Below are 14,252 nucleotides of genomic sequence, written 5' to 3' on the forward strand. Positions count from 1 at the left end.
ACCAAAACCAGAACAGCTTTTGGTGGCAGGAGGTGGTGAGAGGGGACTGGTCTGTGGTTACTGGCAAAGTTCCACAGCTGCACATGGTGTGGGAGCAGCTGTGTGGTCTCCCAGGATGTGGCAATGGTGGGGGCTTCTGGTGCAGCACCAGCCTGGCACTGCCACACCGGGCAGCAAGCACGCTCCAATCCTGTGCCACGGCTTTTGCTGAGTAAAGGCTCCAGCATCCTTTGTGATGGATCCAGCAGTGCTCAGGGCAATGTCCGATGGCAAGTCTTCCACACAGTACCAAAACCAGTATTTTGGAGGCTCAACAAACCGGCTGGCAAGCTGGTGTTCAGAGTGACAACTGCCAGAGCCGGTGGTGCAGGGCTGCAGCAGGTTCCACCAGAGGCATTGGGTCGGGCACAGAGGCTCCAGTCTGGGCCATGCAGATGGCCAGACCAGCCCTTGCTGCTGTGCTTCAGCTTGGGTCTCGCAGAAGAGCAGCAAGGAGCAGGCAGCGTGCTGTGCATTGAGACTGTGTGTCCAGCCCTCTGTCCCTAGCAAGGTGCGAAGCTCCTGGCTCCTCGCTGCCCCGGTGCTTTCACAGAGTCTCTCAAAGCGCTACAGACCGGGAGCTTCTGCCATCGGTTTAACAAACAGCCCGGCTACAAGGAGCCCCTGGGCGGGAGGGGAGCTCCCTCGCCTCCTCGCTGCTCGGGGGACCCCGGAGGCACTGACTGGCAGGAGGGGTACGGAGGAGCCCGGCGCGACCCTCCCCGCCCCCCGTGCCGGCGGGGCTCTGCGGGGGATGGCGCCAGCGAGCCCCGAGCCTCGAGCACCGCGGCGGAGGCACGGGGGGCCGAGCCGGGCGCTGCCCGGGGGACCCCACTCCTCCCGACCCCGCCCGGTTTCCGGTGGCCGCCCCTCCTCCGGAACCCCTCCCGGCGGCGGCGGCGGCGGGCGGGGCGGCGGCGGCATGGTTGGGGTCCGGCGGGCACGCTGACCGGCGCGGGGGATGGCGGCGGTGCGGAGGATGGCGGCGGTGCGGGCACTGCTGGTGCTGGGTGAGTGCGGGCCGGGACAGCCACCGCAGCCTCCCCCGCCCAGGGAATGCGGGTCCCGGCGGGGGCGGCGGAGCTTCGCGCCTCCCCTCGAGTCCGTGTCTGGGCCGCGCTGGGGCCGGCGGGCGGGGGTCCTCGGCCGGGCCCGGGGATGAAGGTGGTGTGGCCGTGTCGGGGGCCGAGCCTCCGGTGGTCTGCGCCCCCCCCCTCCCCGTGAGCCCGGCGGCGATGGGGCCCGCTCGTCCCGCCGGTGTGGGGCGCGGAGCAGGGGCTGCGTGAGGCCCCATCTGTTCCCCCCCCCGGGGCGGCCGCGCCCCCGCCCCGCGCAGCCCCGCTGTGCTGCGGGAGCCGCCGGGGCGCCTCGCCCGGCTCTCCTTCCCCGGCGTGCGCCGGCTCGCCCTGCCCGCCCGCCCGCTCCGAAGGGGGAGCGTGGTGCCGAAATCCACGGGGATGCAAATACGCCAGACATTTGCTGTCTGGGAGACGGCGAACAGGCGCCCCCGGAGCGGCGCGGTCCGCGGAGGGCTCCCGGAGATCCCTCGAGCGGGGTTTGGCTCCGACCCGCGCCCCTCCGGCCCCGTGGGCAGGGTTGACACCGGGAAGGCTGCGCGGGGCAGCGGGTGGTTTTTCCTATGAATTCTGGTCAGATCAGAACCCGGAGGAAAAACAGTGGGCACGCGGTGAGTTCCCAGCCGTGGAGATTGACCTCCCGACCGCTGAGGGGTTTTTGTCCCTTGCTGAGCGCATCTGGATGAGCCCTCTACCCCGCCCCCCGTGTCACCCTCCCTGCCCCTTCCGAGCTCTGCGGCCCCTTGATTTTCCTGGCTGCTGCTTTTCACAGAGTCCAGCTGCAAGGCCTAAACTCTCCTTCTCTTGCTCTGCTCCGTGGTGTTTCTCCCCACTGACTTCTTAGCACCATTTTCCTTGTCTGGGGAGCCCGAGGTCCTGGCTGTGCATGAGAGCCGCAGGGGCTGTGAGCTGTCTTCCAGCCTGGCTTTGAAGGGTCCCACGGCTGCCCCATGCCACATCACCTCGTTTCTTCACTTAGGAACACTGCCTGTAGCTGTTTGCAGTCCCTTCTGTCCCACCGTGTACAATTGTAGAGTTTGCTTTGCAGCTTGTGCTGTAAAATCAAGAGCAATATTAGTTTTAACACCTGCATGGAATACTGCATCTGAAGGAAAGCGATCTACAGTGCTGCTGCCCGTCCATATCTGGAGCCGTGGCTGAGCCCTGCTGCCAGGCGGCAAGTATCGTCCAATTTACAGCTGATAAGCACGAAAAGCAGCACTTACTTAGCTGATTAGCGCCGTGATTGCAGTCCGCCTTGGCAGCCTGCTGGGAAGGCTTTTTCTGGCGGGGGAGTGCATGCTTAGCTTGGGCTCTGGTTTGAAGTCATAGGGCCCTTTGAGCCTGCCACAGCATTCACGTACGTGCCAGCGGGCCAGCCCTGGCAGCCGGGATGTGCAAACCTGCCTGTGAGGGCTGTGTGCTGCCTTTCCTGCCACCCTGCAGTTGCTGGAGTTCCTGTGTGCTCTGATCACGTACACTCCCCCTTGTTTCTTTTGCTGAGCAGGACCACATCCTGCAGCACTGGGGGCAACATGCAGCTGTCCAGCTCGCAGACACTGTAAAAAATCCAGGCGCCATCAGCGTAGCCAAAACGTGCAGTTTGATGTTCAGGTTTTACGGGCTGGTGGTAAGTTTTGTGGGCTGCAGGGCATTGTCTCTCTTGGCCTGTGGATGCTGTTTGGAAAGAGCACTGGAGCAAGACCTGTGTGGAGTATCCATGGCTCATGCGTGTCCTTTGCCGTGTATGTGTTCCAGAAGTGCTCGGTGCCTGGACCGCTGGTCTTCCTCCACTTCCATTGTTCAGCAAAGCTGTGATCTTTCTGGCAGTGGCACTACAGCATGCCAGATGTGTGCTGACTTCTGCTGGAACATGTGGTTGAAATGCTAGCAGAGGAAATATTTGCTGAGTCAACTTTCCTTTAAAGCAAAAAAAAACCAAAAAAACCAAAACCCAAAAACCCAAAAGGTCAATTTTGTCCTGCAAATGCCTCCATGTTCTGTGTTGAGCTCTGTTTCTGTATGGCAGTGCTTTTCTCATGCTTCCTAGCAAGCCTGGTCTTAAAAAAGAAAATTTCTGAAAACAGAAATTTTGATCTTGTCCCCTTGGGACTTGACTCTGTTCAGACAGTGCTCTGGGCAGGCTGGAACCTTGAAGTGGCAGGAGCTTCAAAGGCATGGAAATGACATAGTTGTGGCCATAGGCACTTCTTTGTCTGCACAGTGGGGTCCAGCACCACTGTGAACCATCACTGTTCAGGGGCTGTCCTGTTTAAAGATCCCTTAAAGATGTGTTCTGAGCTCTTAATTGACCTGGAATGAGACCATCTTCTAAAGGGAGATGGGCAGATGTTTAAACTTCAACAAGCACCTGTGTTTAGTTGCCTGCTGGGTGACAAATGTTCTTGCTGATGGGAGCATGTTTCCTTCAAGTCTGCTGCCTCCCTCTTGTTCAAGGGAGGTGAGGGAATGGCAGCTCACATTTGCTAATTGCTCAGATAGTAGGTCTCACCCGGTTTGGCCAAAGGCTGGTTCATGGTGCATCCAAGCAGATAGGCATGAGTGTCCTGGGAAGGTGGACTGCATTTCCTCTAAAAGCCATGGAACTCAAAGGGAATGGAGGGAAGAAGGTAGGAAAGGGGTAGGAAGAGAAGAGCCTTGCCTTGAGGCAATGGACAAGAATGGAAGGGCCAGTTTGAGCTGTAAGGGATAAGGCACTTCAAAAAGATCTGAAGGCTGTGAGGCCTGGTTACAGGTATTTACTAGAGGATCTTTACACTAATATTTTTCTTGCCTTCATTTCAATTCATCTGCTATTTAAGTTGCAAAGATCAAAGCTGTATTCCAGCAAGCACACGTGGACTAAAGTAAATAGCAGGACCTAGTACACCTCTTCCCAGTGAATAAACACTCTTTCCTCTCTGAACATTTTCAAGCATACCTCTCAGGCCTGGAATGCAAAGTATTTCACATAAGCAGTGGGTGTTTCCACTGCTTTCGATATTTGGGAACTTGGAACAAATGCTTATTTAGAAGTGGACAGACCTGGGTACAAACGTGCTCTTTGTGAAGGCAGTTGCCGCTGTGGCATTCGGAGGGAAATTCCCCTGAGATTGGAGGACATGCAATTGTTTGTCCAGACCCCAAGGAACAGTTCTCATTCTCCTAACATCAAGTGTTGGTCTCATGGGCTGGGACAGGCAGCTTTTTGGAGGCCTGGAAGGCAGTGAGGCTAACAAGATGCTTGGCAGATGTTCAGGAACATTCTTCTTGATGAGGTTTAAGTTGCACAGGGTGTTAGCTTTGGGTTTGGTGGGGTTTGCAAAGGCTGTGAACCAGCACAGTGCATTTTGCTGTGTAAGGAAAAGAGGCAGCCCCACCTTTGGCATGGCAGTACCTGCTGGAGAAGGCTGATAGTGTCTGAGGTGGGAGAAGGGCAACTGTAGTGTCTTCTACCTTTATAAGAAATCAACTGTGTCTGTGAGAAGAGGAGGAAGAGAGATGGAGAAATGATAATCTGACAGTTGGTAACATGTTGTTTCCTGGGCTCAGGGTGTTTCAGCATGGCAGAGGTGCCAAGGTGGGTGGCCTGATTCCATGTCTTACTCCTTGCCTGGAAGATACTGGGAGAGCTACTTATAAATGCTTTTAGTCTGTTGGAAGAGCAGATGTATTGCACAGAGGGGTTAAAGGGCTGTGCTGTGCCTGTAGCATACCTTGTGTGCTGCCTTGCCTGAAAGAAGCAATCACACTGCTGGACACGGAAGGATTTGTTCTCGGGGGGAGACCTGATGAGGAAGGGGTGGGCATGCTGCAGGTTTTCAGGCTTTTCATGGGGCTGCTGCCAGAGCAGTGGCCATTCCCTGGGCTTTGTCATGGTTTGGAGGCTCTGCATGTGGTTCACGTCTTGTTCCTGATGTCCGTGTGAGCTTTCAGTGGTCCAGAAATGTTGGGCTCTGGTTTTTAGGGAGGTTGTTCAGAGGGAGTTGCTAATGAGGTGAGGGGCCCTGGGGTCTTCTAGAAACTTTTTTGCTTTCTTCCTTATCCCAACACCACTGAACCACAGCATATGGGAGCAAACACACAGATTTTTGATTATGGAGGATATGGCCTGTTCAGAGTCCTGTACTTCCACCTCTTTTATCCATCCCTGTCAGGATCTGCTGTGCTGTGTTGATGGGCTGTCAGCTCTTTCCTTTTCCTTGCCTATCACAGTGGCTGTTCTCCTGCACTGCTTTTGGGTGTTACGGGAAGGAGCTGTGTCAGGTCACCTCTGAAATCACACAGGACCAGCAAGTCCACCTTTGCATTGAAATGAGAACTGTTGGTTTTGCAGTTTGGTTTAGAAAGGACAGGTGGTGTGCCTAAAAAAGGACCAGACTGAAGGAAGGATCATCTTTGGGAAGAAGACCATCTCCTGTTTCACTCTTCCTGTGCCTTCTGAATATATCACTGTGCAGGCAGTAGGAAAGAAAAGAGGCTTGCAAGGCATATCTTTATATGGATGTAGGTTGGTTTGGGAACGAGACCAGAATCTTGCTTTGCAGGAGGCACACAGGTGTCCGTAGTCTCAGAGAGCGAAGAACTGGAAGAACAGTTGTTAGGGATCTCCTCTGGAAATGGGTAAAGGCTGGTTTTAGTGAAGCTCCTGTGGGCTCTCAAGGTTGGAGGCATATTCAGTGTTTGAAGCAGTTGCAGCTCTCCAGGTCCAGGCTCTGGATCCAGGTGCTGCTTGAATAGAGGTTGAATAGGTTTGTCCAGTGTTTCCTGCTGCTTCTGCCTTTGGCTCCTTGCAACACAGTGAGGATGAACCCATGCCACCCAGTCAAGGCAAGGACTCCATTTCTGGTCATTCCTTTGTTGCAGGGAAATACTTGGCAGTAAGCAGTGTTCTGTGTTTACCTGTGTCTCCGTTTAATCTGTGTGGCTCTTGCTGAGTAGCTGGGGAAGATCTTCAAGCCAAAACACAAGTGGTCTTTGTTTCAAAGCATCAATTTGTGTTGGCAGCCAGGTCTGCAGTGCATGTGCTTTTCATTGACTGCTGCTTCGGCTCAGTTTCTCACTCTTGCCAGCTCTTTTTTAAACTTCATACAGAAATGTTTTTCCTGAGTTTAAAAGGCCTACCTGTACAGTACTTCTAGTCTTAACTTAAGCCTTGTCTTTCTCAGGGAAGCAGTCTCTGTCTGGTCACAGAACAGATTGCTTACCTGTGCTTTGAGAGATAACTAATACATGCTGTCTGATCAGCAAAGAGAGAGGCAAGGGGGGGACTTCAGAGTGGTTTACAAGTTTATGAAAGCCTGGTCTGTGCCTGGGATGAGGAGTTTTGGTGTGCCTGCCCAGCTCTGAATTTTCCCAAGCTTGCTTGTCTTAGCAGTTTGGGAAAGTTGATGAGTGGGTGCTATTTTGATACTCTTTGCAGACTGTTGCTGCCTGGGGCTGCTCCTTTTATTTGATCAGCTTTCAAAAAGCCATCCTCTATTCTCTGATTTTGACCTTCTGAAATTTTTCTGTAAGGGCGTTTTGTGAAGATGCATTCTAATCCTTAAAAATTGTCAGTGCCATCCAGGCAAGGCCCATGTTGTAATTAAAGCATTTCTGCTGGTAGTGAACAGATGAATGCTGAGGTGTTCAGGTGCCCCTGAGAGCAGAATGAAAACCATCCAGGTCCAGCTGTGGAATTCAGGACAGAACAGTGAGGAGCACTTGTGAGCTCCTATGTCCCTGCACAAGTTGTGTGTGTCAGGAGAGGAGGCATGGCTGGTTTTAACTGATGATTCCTCCTGTGAGATGGTGCTTGCCAGAGGGATACCAATGGCCTCTCTTCTCCTTGTCAAATTAGGCTCTCACTTGAACAGAGCAGGCAGGAATTTTGGCATCTGTGAACTGGAGTGTGCACAGGGCCCCTGAGCGTGCATGGATTGAATCCACCACTGTCAGGTGGTCTGCACCTCTGTGAGGTTGGGATGGCTGGGATTGATGGTCGTATTGTGCAGGATGATGAATGAAGAAAACTGATATGAGCAGATTCCTGTCTGGAAGGTGGTGTGACACATTTGATTTCAGGGCATGAACCTTCCCTCTCGTTGCATGCTGGGAGAAAGCAATGACGTGGGATTGCTGTCTGTGCTGGGATCCCATGCAGAAAGGGGCTGGGGTTTAAGTGAGTGAGGATTACAAGGCTCTTTGTATTTCAGTCCCTGGTTGACCTGTGTTAAGTTCCTAGGTGACTTCTGTCCTGTAAGACAGCGGTGTCGGTGAGCGCTGTGCTCAGACCTTGGTGCTAATGCCCAAGATGTTTGTAGCTCTAAGATAAAAGCCTTTGTAATTTTTCTGCTGTTGTGAAATGAGGTTTGTCCCAGCAGCAAGATTTTACACTTTGATGCAGCTCAGGCCGCCCTGAAGAGCAGCCAAGACTGCGCCCTACTGCTGTCGATTTGGGCAGACCGGCAGGTTGGCTCTGTCCTCCGTCACTCCAGGAGACAGCCAGATGGGTCTGTCCCCAGAACCATGGCATGTGGAGGCCAAGTCCCATTCTGGCTGTAGAAAGGAGGCTCGTGTGCCTCTGGGCAGCTCTAGGGGGGCTGTCCTTTCTGTGAGTGATGCTGGCACAAGATAGGCACAGTATTGCTTAAGACCTGCCATAAACGCTCTCCTCCTCACAGTTGCTCATTGGCTTCTTTGGGAGCACAAAGGAAGCCTTTGATTCAAACCATGCAGTGGCTGTCCAAATGGTTAAGGGCAGGACAAGCTGCGGCTTGCAAGTGCCTTTATTGCTCTCCAGTGCAGCGTGCCTTGGTGTGTGTCCTGGCTCTGCTGGGGCAGCCCAGCACTCGTGTGGCACGGAGCTGCTCCGTGCTGCTGGCTCTGTTGAGGTCGCTGGCAGTGCCTGGATCACTGGGAAGCATTCATGAGAGAAAAGATTATGGATTTTGTCTTTCCTAGCAAAGACAAGACCAGAGTGAAGAAAACCAGATAGCCTTGTATGGTACCACAAAGGGAAGTGCATCCAGTTCTCCTTAACCAATCCTGGGAGCATAGATGGGTTTGTGCTGCTGAGGTCAAGTTATGAAGTTGCCATTGCAGAGGTACCAATGCCAAAAGTCTCTTCCAGCAGTTGCAAGAATTGTGTAAATTGTCCTGGACGAAAAAAATCCAAAGCTTCTCATGAGTTACTTGATGTTCTTTGTTGCTATCCATCCATATGGCCTGCTGTAAACACCAAGAGCCTGGCACACATCTGAGCACCTGGCAGGTGCTATGGGAGTGGCCAGTTCCTGTAGCAGTGAGATCCTGTCATTCCTTTTTCCAGCTAGGTTCAAGCAGTTCTTTCTCCACCATATTCCAAGCAAAAACTGAGTGACAAAGGCAACACATCAGATTATTTTTTCCTCTTTTGAGTTAACTCCTGATGGCTCTCCCTGCATGTTGTGTGTGTGCTTGTTGCAGCCTGTGTAAGTGGAGGAGCTGCTTGCTGGACCCTCACCAGCACTGACCCTCCTGCCCCTGCCCTGTCTCTATCTTGCTGCCTTTTTCTGGCTCAAGTGCAGTTGCTCCTTTTCCAGCTGTGCCTCCTGTTTCCACCTCTTCCTGATTCCTCTTCTGTATCCAGACCTGCCATGGCATGCCACACGCCCCCTTCTCAGACTTTGCTGTTGCTTGGTTTCTCTCCAGTGCCTGCCTCTGGGCACTGCTGTTTTCCCAGGTGTGGCTGTGGCTTCCTCCTGCCATCTTGAGATTGCCTTTGTCTCCTTGAGCCAGGCCTCCAGTTCACAGCAGGTGATGAGAAATCAGAGCAGAGCTGGGGAGGGCTGCTGAGATGTTCAGGTGGTCCTTGGAAATCATGAGACTTTCTGGATAAAGATTCTTGTGCTCAGTTGAAGAAAAGTCTCAAAGCCATGTGGTCTGAAGCAGAAAGCATTAATCTGAATGGCTTTTGTCAAGGAAACAACAAAGACTGTCATACTGGGCATCCTTCACCATCATGTTTTGTTTCTGTGGCCTTGCTGGGATTTTGGCCTGCCTCTCAGTGACTGGAGATGCATTCCTGCAGACAAAGGCCTGCCATGGGTTTGATGGGGCAATCCACTGTCCCTGGGTTGCTAAATGGCCACGCTGAGCAGCCAGGCACCTGCAGGTATCTCAGCACAGCTTCTTCCTCTCCAGGACCTGGCTGTTGAGTGTCTGTTGCCACTGTTCATGTGCTTCCTTGGCATTTGGTTGCTTAGGATGTCCAGGTGCTCTTTGCACTGGTGGCTTTGTGACTGTCCAGTAAGAACTATTTGTTATTTAGATGTATTGGAAATAAACTTTTCTGCTGCTATGGAGAAAAGCACTTACTTTTCAAGGAGATCTGGTTAGTATGAATTTCTGTCTCAGTGAGTCTGTTATAGCCAAGCTTTTCTTTAATTTGACACCGGCGCTCTGCATTAGATTTATCTGTAGCAAACATTCTGCCTAGTTATTGATTTGTAAAATATTCCAGAAAGTGCCCTGCTTCATATTCTTCCCACTCAATGACTTTTTTCTATTTTTATCTGAGATAATGTAGCAATGTCTCATAGAGAAGCTACCTCTTAATTAATATTGCATGAGCAGAAAAAATATTAGCTTCTCCATCTGCTTTCCTATTTTTGTGGCTTTTAATATAGATTCATAAATGGCTTTAATGAAAATAAACAAGGAACTGTTCTTTTCTGTGCCCTCTTTGCTTTCAGAGGTGATACTGCAGGTCCAGCCTCCATGGTGATGTTTTTCCCAGGAGGTGAGTCCTGGACAACATCACTTCCCTACACAGTCATAAATGATGATTTTGAAAGGGGGCTGATCTTCAGCTTTCTAGCAATGAAAAGAGAGGAACTAGGAGAGAACTGCAGACCTGTAGGACATAGCTACACACGTGAGAGACAGATATGGGGAGTTGTGGATGGTGCTTTGTAGCCAGAAAGAAGCCAGTGCCACATGGAAGGAAAATGGGCGTGTGGCACGCAGCAGGCAATGTTCATGAACGTGGATTCCTGAAACACTTGTGAGGGTTGGCAACGAAATCCTGTGAACCCAGCAGGAAGCCCTGGGCAGCCAGTCCATCCTCCTCAAGCTTCAGAGGCAGCCAGAGGTCAAAACTCAACTTTGCAGAGCCCATATAAATAAAAGAGGCACCAATGCAGATAATGCAGTGAGGCCTATTTCAGATATCTCCTCAGTGCCTTTTCGCAGCAATTTTTACTTTGCAGCACTGTGGTGGCTGCTAGGAAAAGTGATTGCCTCTCATGGGAGCTTCTTTCCTTCCTGTAGGAGGGGAGCAAGCAGGTTAAACCTTTGGTAAACTGAAGTGGTGAAGCAGGATGCTCCAGAGACTCACCTCGAGTGAGACCCACAACACAGCTGTGCTCTGTGGGGAGCCCAGCAGTAGGATTGCCCCTGATCTAGTGTTGTATGGTGGCATTTCCCAGTCCCCATGACTTCTCCTTGTTCCTGGGAAGGCAGAGTAGCTGGGTGCATGCTTGTGGGTGGGCTATACAGAGGCAGCAGCAGGAAGGAGTACACAACTGAATCCCTGCAGCAGCTGCCAGAGCATGGGTGTGGTTTTCAAGACCATGGCACTGGATGAACCATTTCTCTCATGAGCTGTAAGCTGTCTGGAGAGCTTGGCCAGCTGGATCTTCATGGCAAATCCATCTGAGTCTCTACAGGCATATAACTAAGGGAAACTTAGCTGCAAATATACTGACGTGACCTGGAGAGAGATTTAAAATATTTATCCTAGAGCAGAGCTTGGGATATAAATAAGCTCCCTGTCTGTTTCCCTGCACGCAAGGCTCAGAAGCGCAGCTGTCCCTTTGTCCCCAGCTCGTAGAGTCCTGTTTGGGACCAGCAAGTTGCTTATGGGTGGGCTTGAAGTCCATACAGATGGTGTAAACATACAGCTGTCAGCAAAATGGAGTATTTGCAGTAGTGTAGATGTGGATTTTTGACTGAAACTTCTGTCCTCTCATTGCTGCTACAGCTGCTGGCCCTGCTCTGTAGCTCTCAGGGTGTTTGTGAGTTTGCTGGTGAGCCATGTTTTGGGGTCTGCTGGGTAAGGTTGTAACCCTCTCACTTGGCCCCCTGAGCAAACAAGATTTGGAAGATGTCCAGGCCAAGTGTATCCAAAGGGAAGCACAGGTTTGGGTGGTACTGGGGATGTTTTCTCCCTTCCAGTGTGTTTGGTGGCAGCATGCAGAGGAACAGCTCGCTCCTGCACTTTCAGTGGCAAATGAGCTTCATTCTCCAAGAGTGCTGGGGGAGGGCAGGGAGGGCTTGCTGGCTGGAGTGCTCCATGCCCAGTGCAGCCTTGGTGACCTGGCTGCACAGACAGGAGCTGGCTCTGAGCAGCAGCTCTGTCTCCGATGGTGTGTTGCTGAAGCAGCTGGCTTTGCTTGCGGGCCTCTGAGCAGCCATGCTGCTCCTCCTTGCGCTGCTTCCCTTGCCCTGGCCTCTTCCCACCCCCACCCCCATACCCTTTTGTCTTTACAGCCTGAGCCTCCATTCTCTGCAGCGGCTGGCTGGGGCTCCTGTTTGCTGAAGGGAAGTGCCAGACAGTTTTATGGAGCTTCTTCTGTTTTTTCCCGTCATCTGGAACGGTGTTTCAGCTGGAACAGGAAAAACGTGGAGCTCTGGCCAGGAGCTCCATCCACACACACAGTGCTGTTATGGGGGAATCCCTCTTGGCTGGGCTTGGGATGGCAGGAACAACGTCAGCCTTTGGCCCTCAGCCTGAGTGCAAGGATGTTTAGATGGATTGGCAAGAGCTGGAGGTGCTGGCCCCAGCTGCCATGGGATGAGCTCTGAGCCACACGGACCCTGCGGGTGCAGCGATGTGGCCTCACTGCCACTGGGCCTTGCCTCCAGCCCCGGGATAAGGAGTGATGAGCCAGCTCTGTCACAGCTCTTCCCAGCTGGCAGGGCCTGCCTGCCTGTTCAACACTGCCTGGGCTCCCCTCTACCAACACAGGTTTTGCTTAGTAAAGACATTTTCATTCTCACTCCGTGCCACTCATTCTCCATGCCACTGCACAGGAAGCACGTGGCTCATCCTGGTTCCACTTGGCATCTTTGTACTATGTTCCCTTTAGTGGGAGAAAAGTACAATACCTCTGCTCTGCTGGCCAGAGAGCTTAGCCTTCAGATCACTGTGTCTCCTGCCAGCAGCAGACATCAGGTGTTTATGAGGAAAGCAGGGAATTGCTCAAGGGCTCAGAACAAGCCTGGGAGAGTTGGTTGGCAAGACCGGTGGGTGCAGCAAGTCTGTCAGTGGTGCTGAGTTGCCCTTGAAACATTTGTGTTTCTCACTGGGGCTTGGCAGTGTCTGCTCAGGAGCCTTTGGCTGATGCCCCATTAAAGATGGTTTAATGGAGCCAGCAGGATTCCTGTCTCCTGTGCTGGGCTTGAGGTCTCCAGTCTCTCTTGTTCCTCTGTCTCTGTTGATCTGCTGTGAAGATGTTGGCCTGGGAGTCCCATGGCCACCACTGCTTGTGATGCCCAGCAAGTGGGTATGGGTGCACTTGCTCAGCCAAAGCTTCCTTTTCCACAGGCCAGGGGCCAAGTGGTGCTGCCAGCACACAGCTGTGCCCTGAGTGTTTGGGCAGGAGAAGCAGTGATCTGGCTGCTGACTCTGCCCTGTTCCTCTCCCAGCTCTGTGACTGCAGTGCTGCATTTGTGGCTTGGGCTGGTTCTCTGGGCTGGCTGCTCAGAAAGGGTATCTGGACTTCCCTTAGGGGCCTGGGGCCACACAGTGACCCAAAAGAATGGCATTCTTTCCATGGTGCAGTGTCCTCTGGAGATGCCCGTGGCCCCTCTTGCAGCAGGTGCCAGATGCCCAGGCACAGCAGAGCGTGGCTCAGAGCAGTGTCAGTGCTCTGACAATGCCCAGGGCAGACAGGCAACTCCTGCAGCTTCAAGGCCAGTTGTTCTGGTTCAGCAGCCCCAGCAGTTTCAGGGAGCCAAGGAGCTTGGCTGCCATGGGGAGTTCCCTCTCTTGCTCCAGCTTTTTTCTGTTTGAGCAAGGTGCTGAGATGTTGAGAGAAACTTTGGGGCAAAGCTCAGTTCAGCCCAGACACATTCTCCATAAAGACCACTAGCACATCCCACAGCCCTGGGGACAAACTGTGCAACGTGGTGTCTGCCCCACCAGATCAGGCCAGCTTGCCTTGGGGTGTTGGTTGGCAGCAGCCCTGCTTGGCTTGGGAATGATCAGGAACCTCCTGAAATACTCCCATCTCTCTGTGGCTGCAGAGTAGCACCCCTGTTTGCTGTTCTTGTTCATTTCCAGAGCAGCAGCTAGTTCTTTCCTCATTCCCCACCCACCTGTCCCTGCCTTCAGAGGGTATCGGCACATTCTGCTGCTTTGTTTTGGCTTTGGGCACACAGGAAGGCAGGGTCTCTGCTCACTGCTGGTGTAAAGGTGAAGGCAGGGGGCTCCTATGGCAGAGTTAGGAACCTGAGCTTGGGATGCTCTTGGAAGAAGCAAGCCTGTGGGATGTGTGGCTGGGGGAGAGGATGGGGATTTAGAGGGTTTGGGCTGGGAAAGTAGGAAGGGCAGCTTGAGGAACAAAGGCAGGGATGCCCCAAACTAGTTTGAATTTGGCAAGTGAGTGAGGTCAGTGCCAGGATAGCCTGGCTATGCTGACAGCTGTTAGGAGTCTGCAGCTGGATTCTTGGGCTCAGCGTCCTTGTGCTGAGCCTTTTTGTCAGTTCTCATGGCCTTTTCTCCTGCAGCAGACGTGTGAGCAGTACCTGCCTGCCTTGGGATGGGGCTGCCCTGCTGTGTGTGGCAGTGAGCTCTTCCCAGGGCACAGCTCTACCCCAGCACATCACTGGCAGCGCTGCCTTAGCATCTGCTCCAGCAATTGATTCACAGTGCTCAAACACCAGTGGCTTTGTGCTGTTTTCTTGTGACAATTGCTCAGAAACTGGGCTTGGCCGTTCCCACCTATGTGATCCTGGGCCTGGAAGGGAAGGGATACCCCATAGTTTGCAGCATCTCTGAACAGTTTTTGGGAGGCTAATGGGAGTTGCTTTTTCCCCTCCCCCCCCATTCTAAAGCCTTGTTTAAAGGGCAGAATTGGTTTCTCAGTATTTGCTTGGTTGTGCTCCTCA

The 14,252-nt window shown here is 52.9% G+C and overlaps 1 protein-coding gene across 2 annotated transcripts in view; it reads left to right on the top strand.

The window, feature by feature from the left end:
* Nucleotides 1–970: 970 nt before the first annotated feature.
* Nucleotides 971–14,252, top strand: part of PTK7 (protein tyrosine kinase 7 (inactive)) — a 35,006-nt gene continuing 21,724 nt past the window's right edge. For both annotated transcript variants that reach the window (XM_015623288.2, XM_015623289.2), the window contains exon 1: nucleotides 971–1,049. In XM_015623288.2, the coding sequence (XP_015478774.1) occupies nucleotides 1,001–1,049 (49 nt within the window). In that variant the 5' untranslated portion in view covers nucleotides 971–1,000. The remainder of the gene's footprint in view (nucleotides 1,050–14,252) is intronic.

This window comes from Parus major, chromosome 3 (assembly GCF_001522545.3).
Source record: "Parus major isolate Abel chromosome 3, Parus_major1.1, whole genome shotgun sequence".
Classification (NCBI taxonomy): Eukaryota; Metazoa; Chordata; class Aves; order Passeriformes; family Paridae; genus Parus; species Parus major.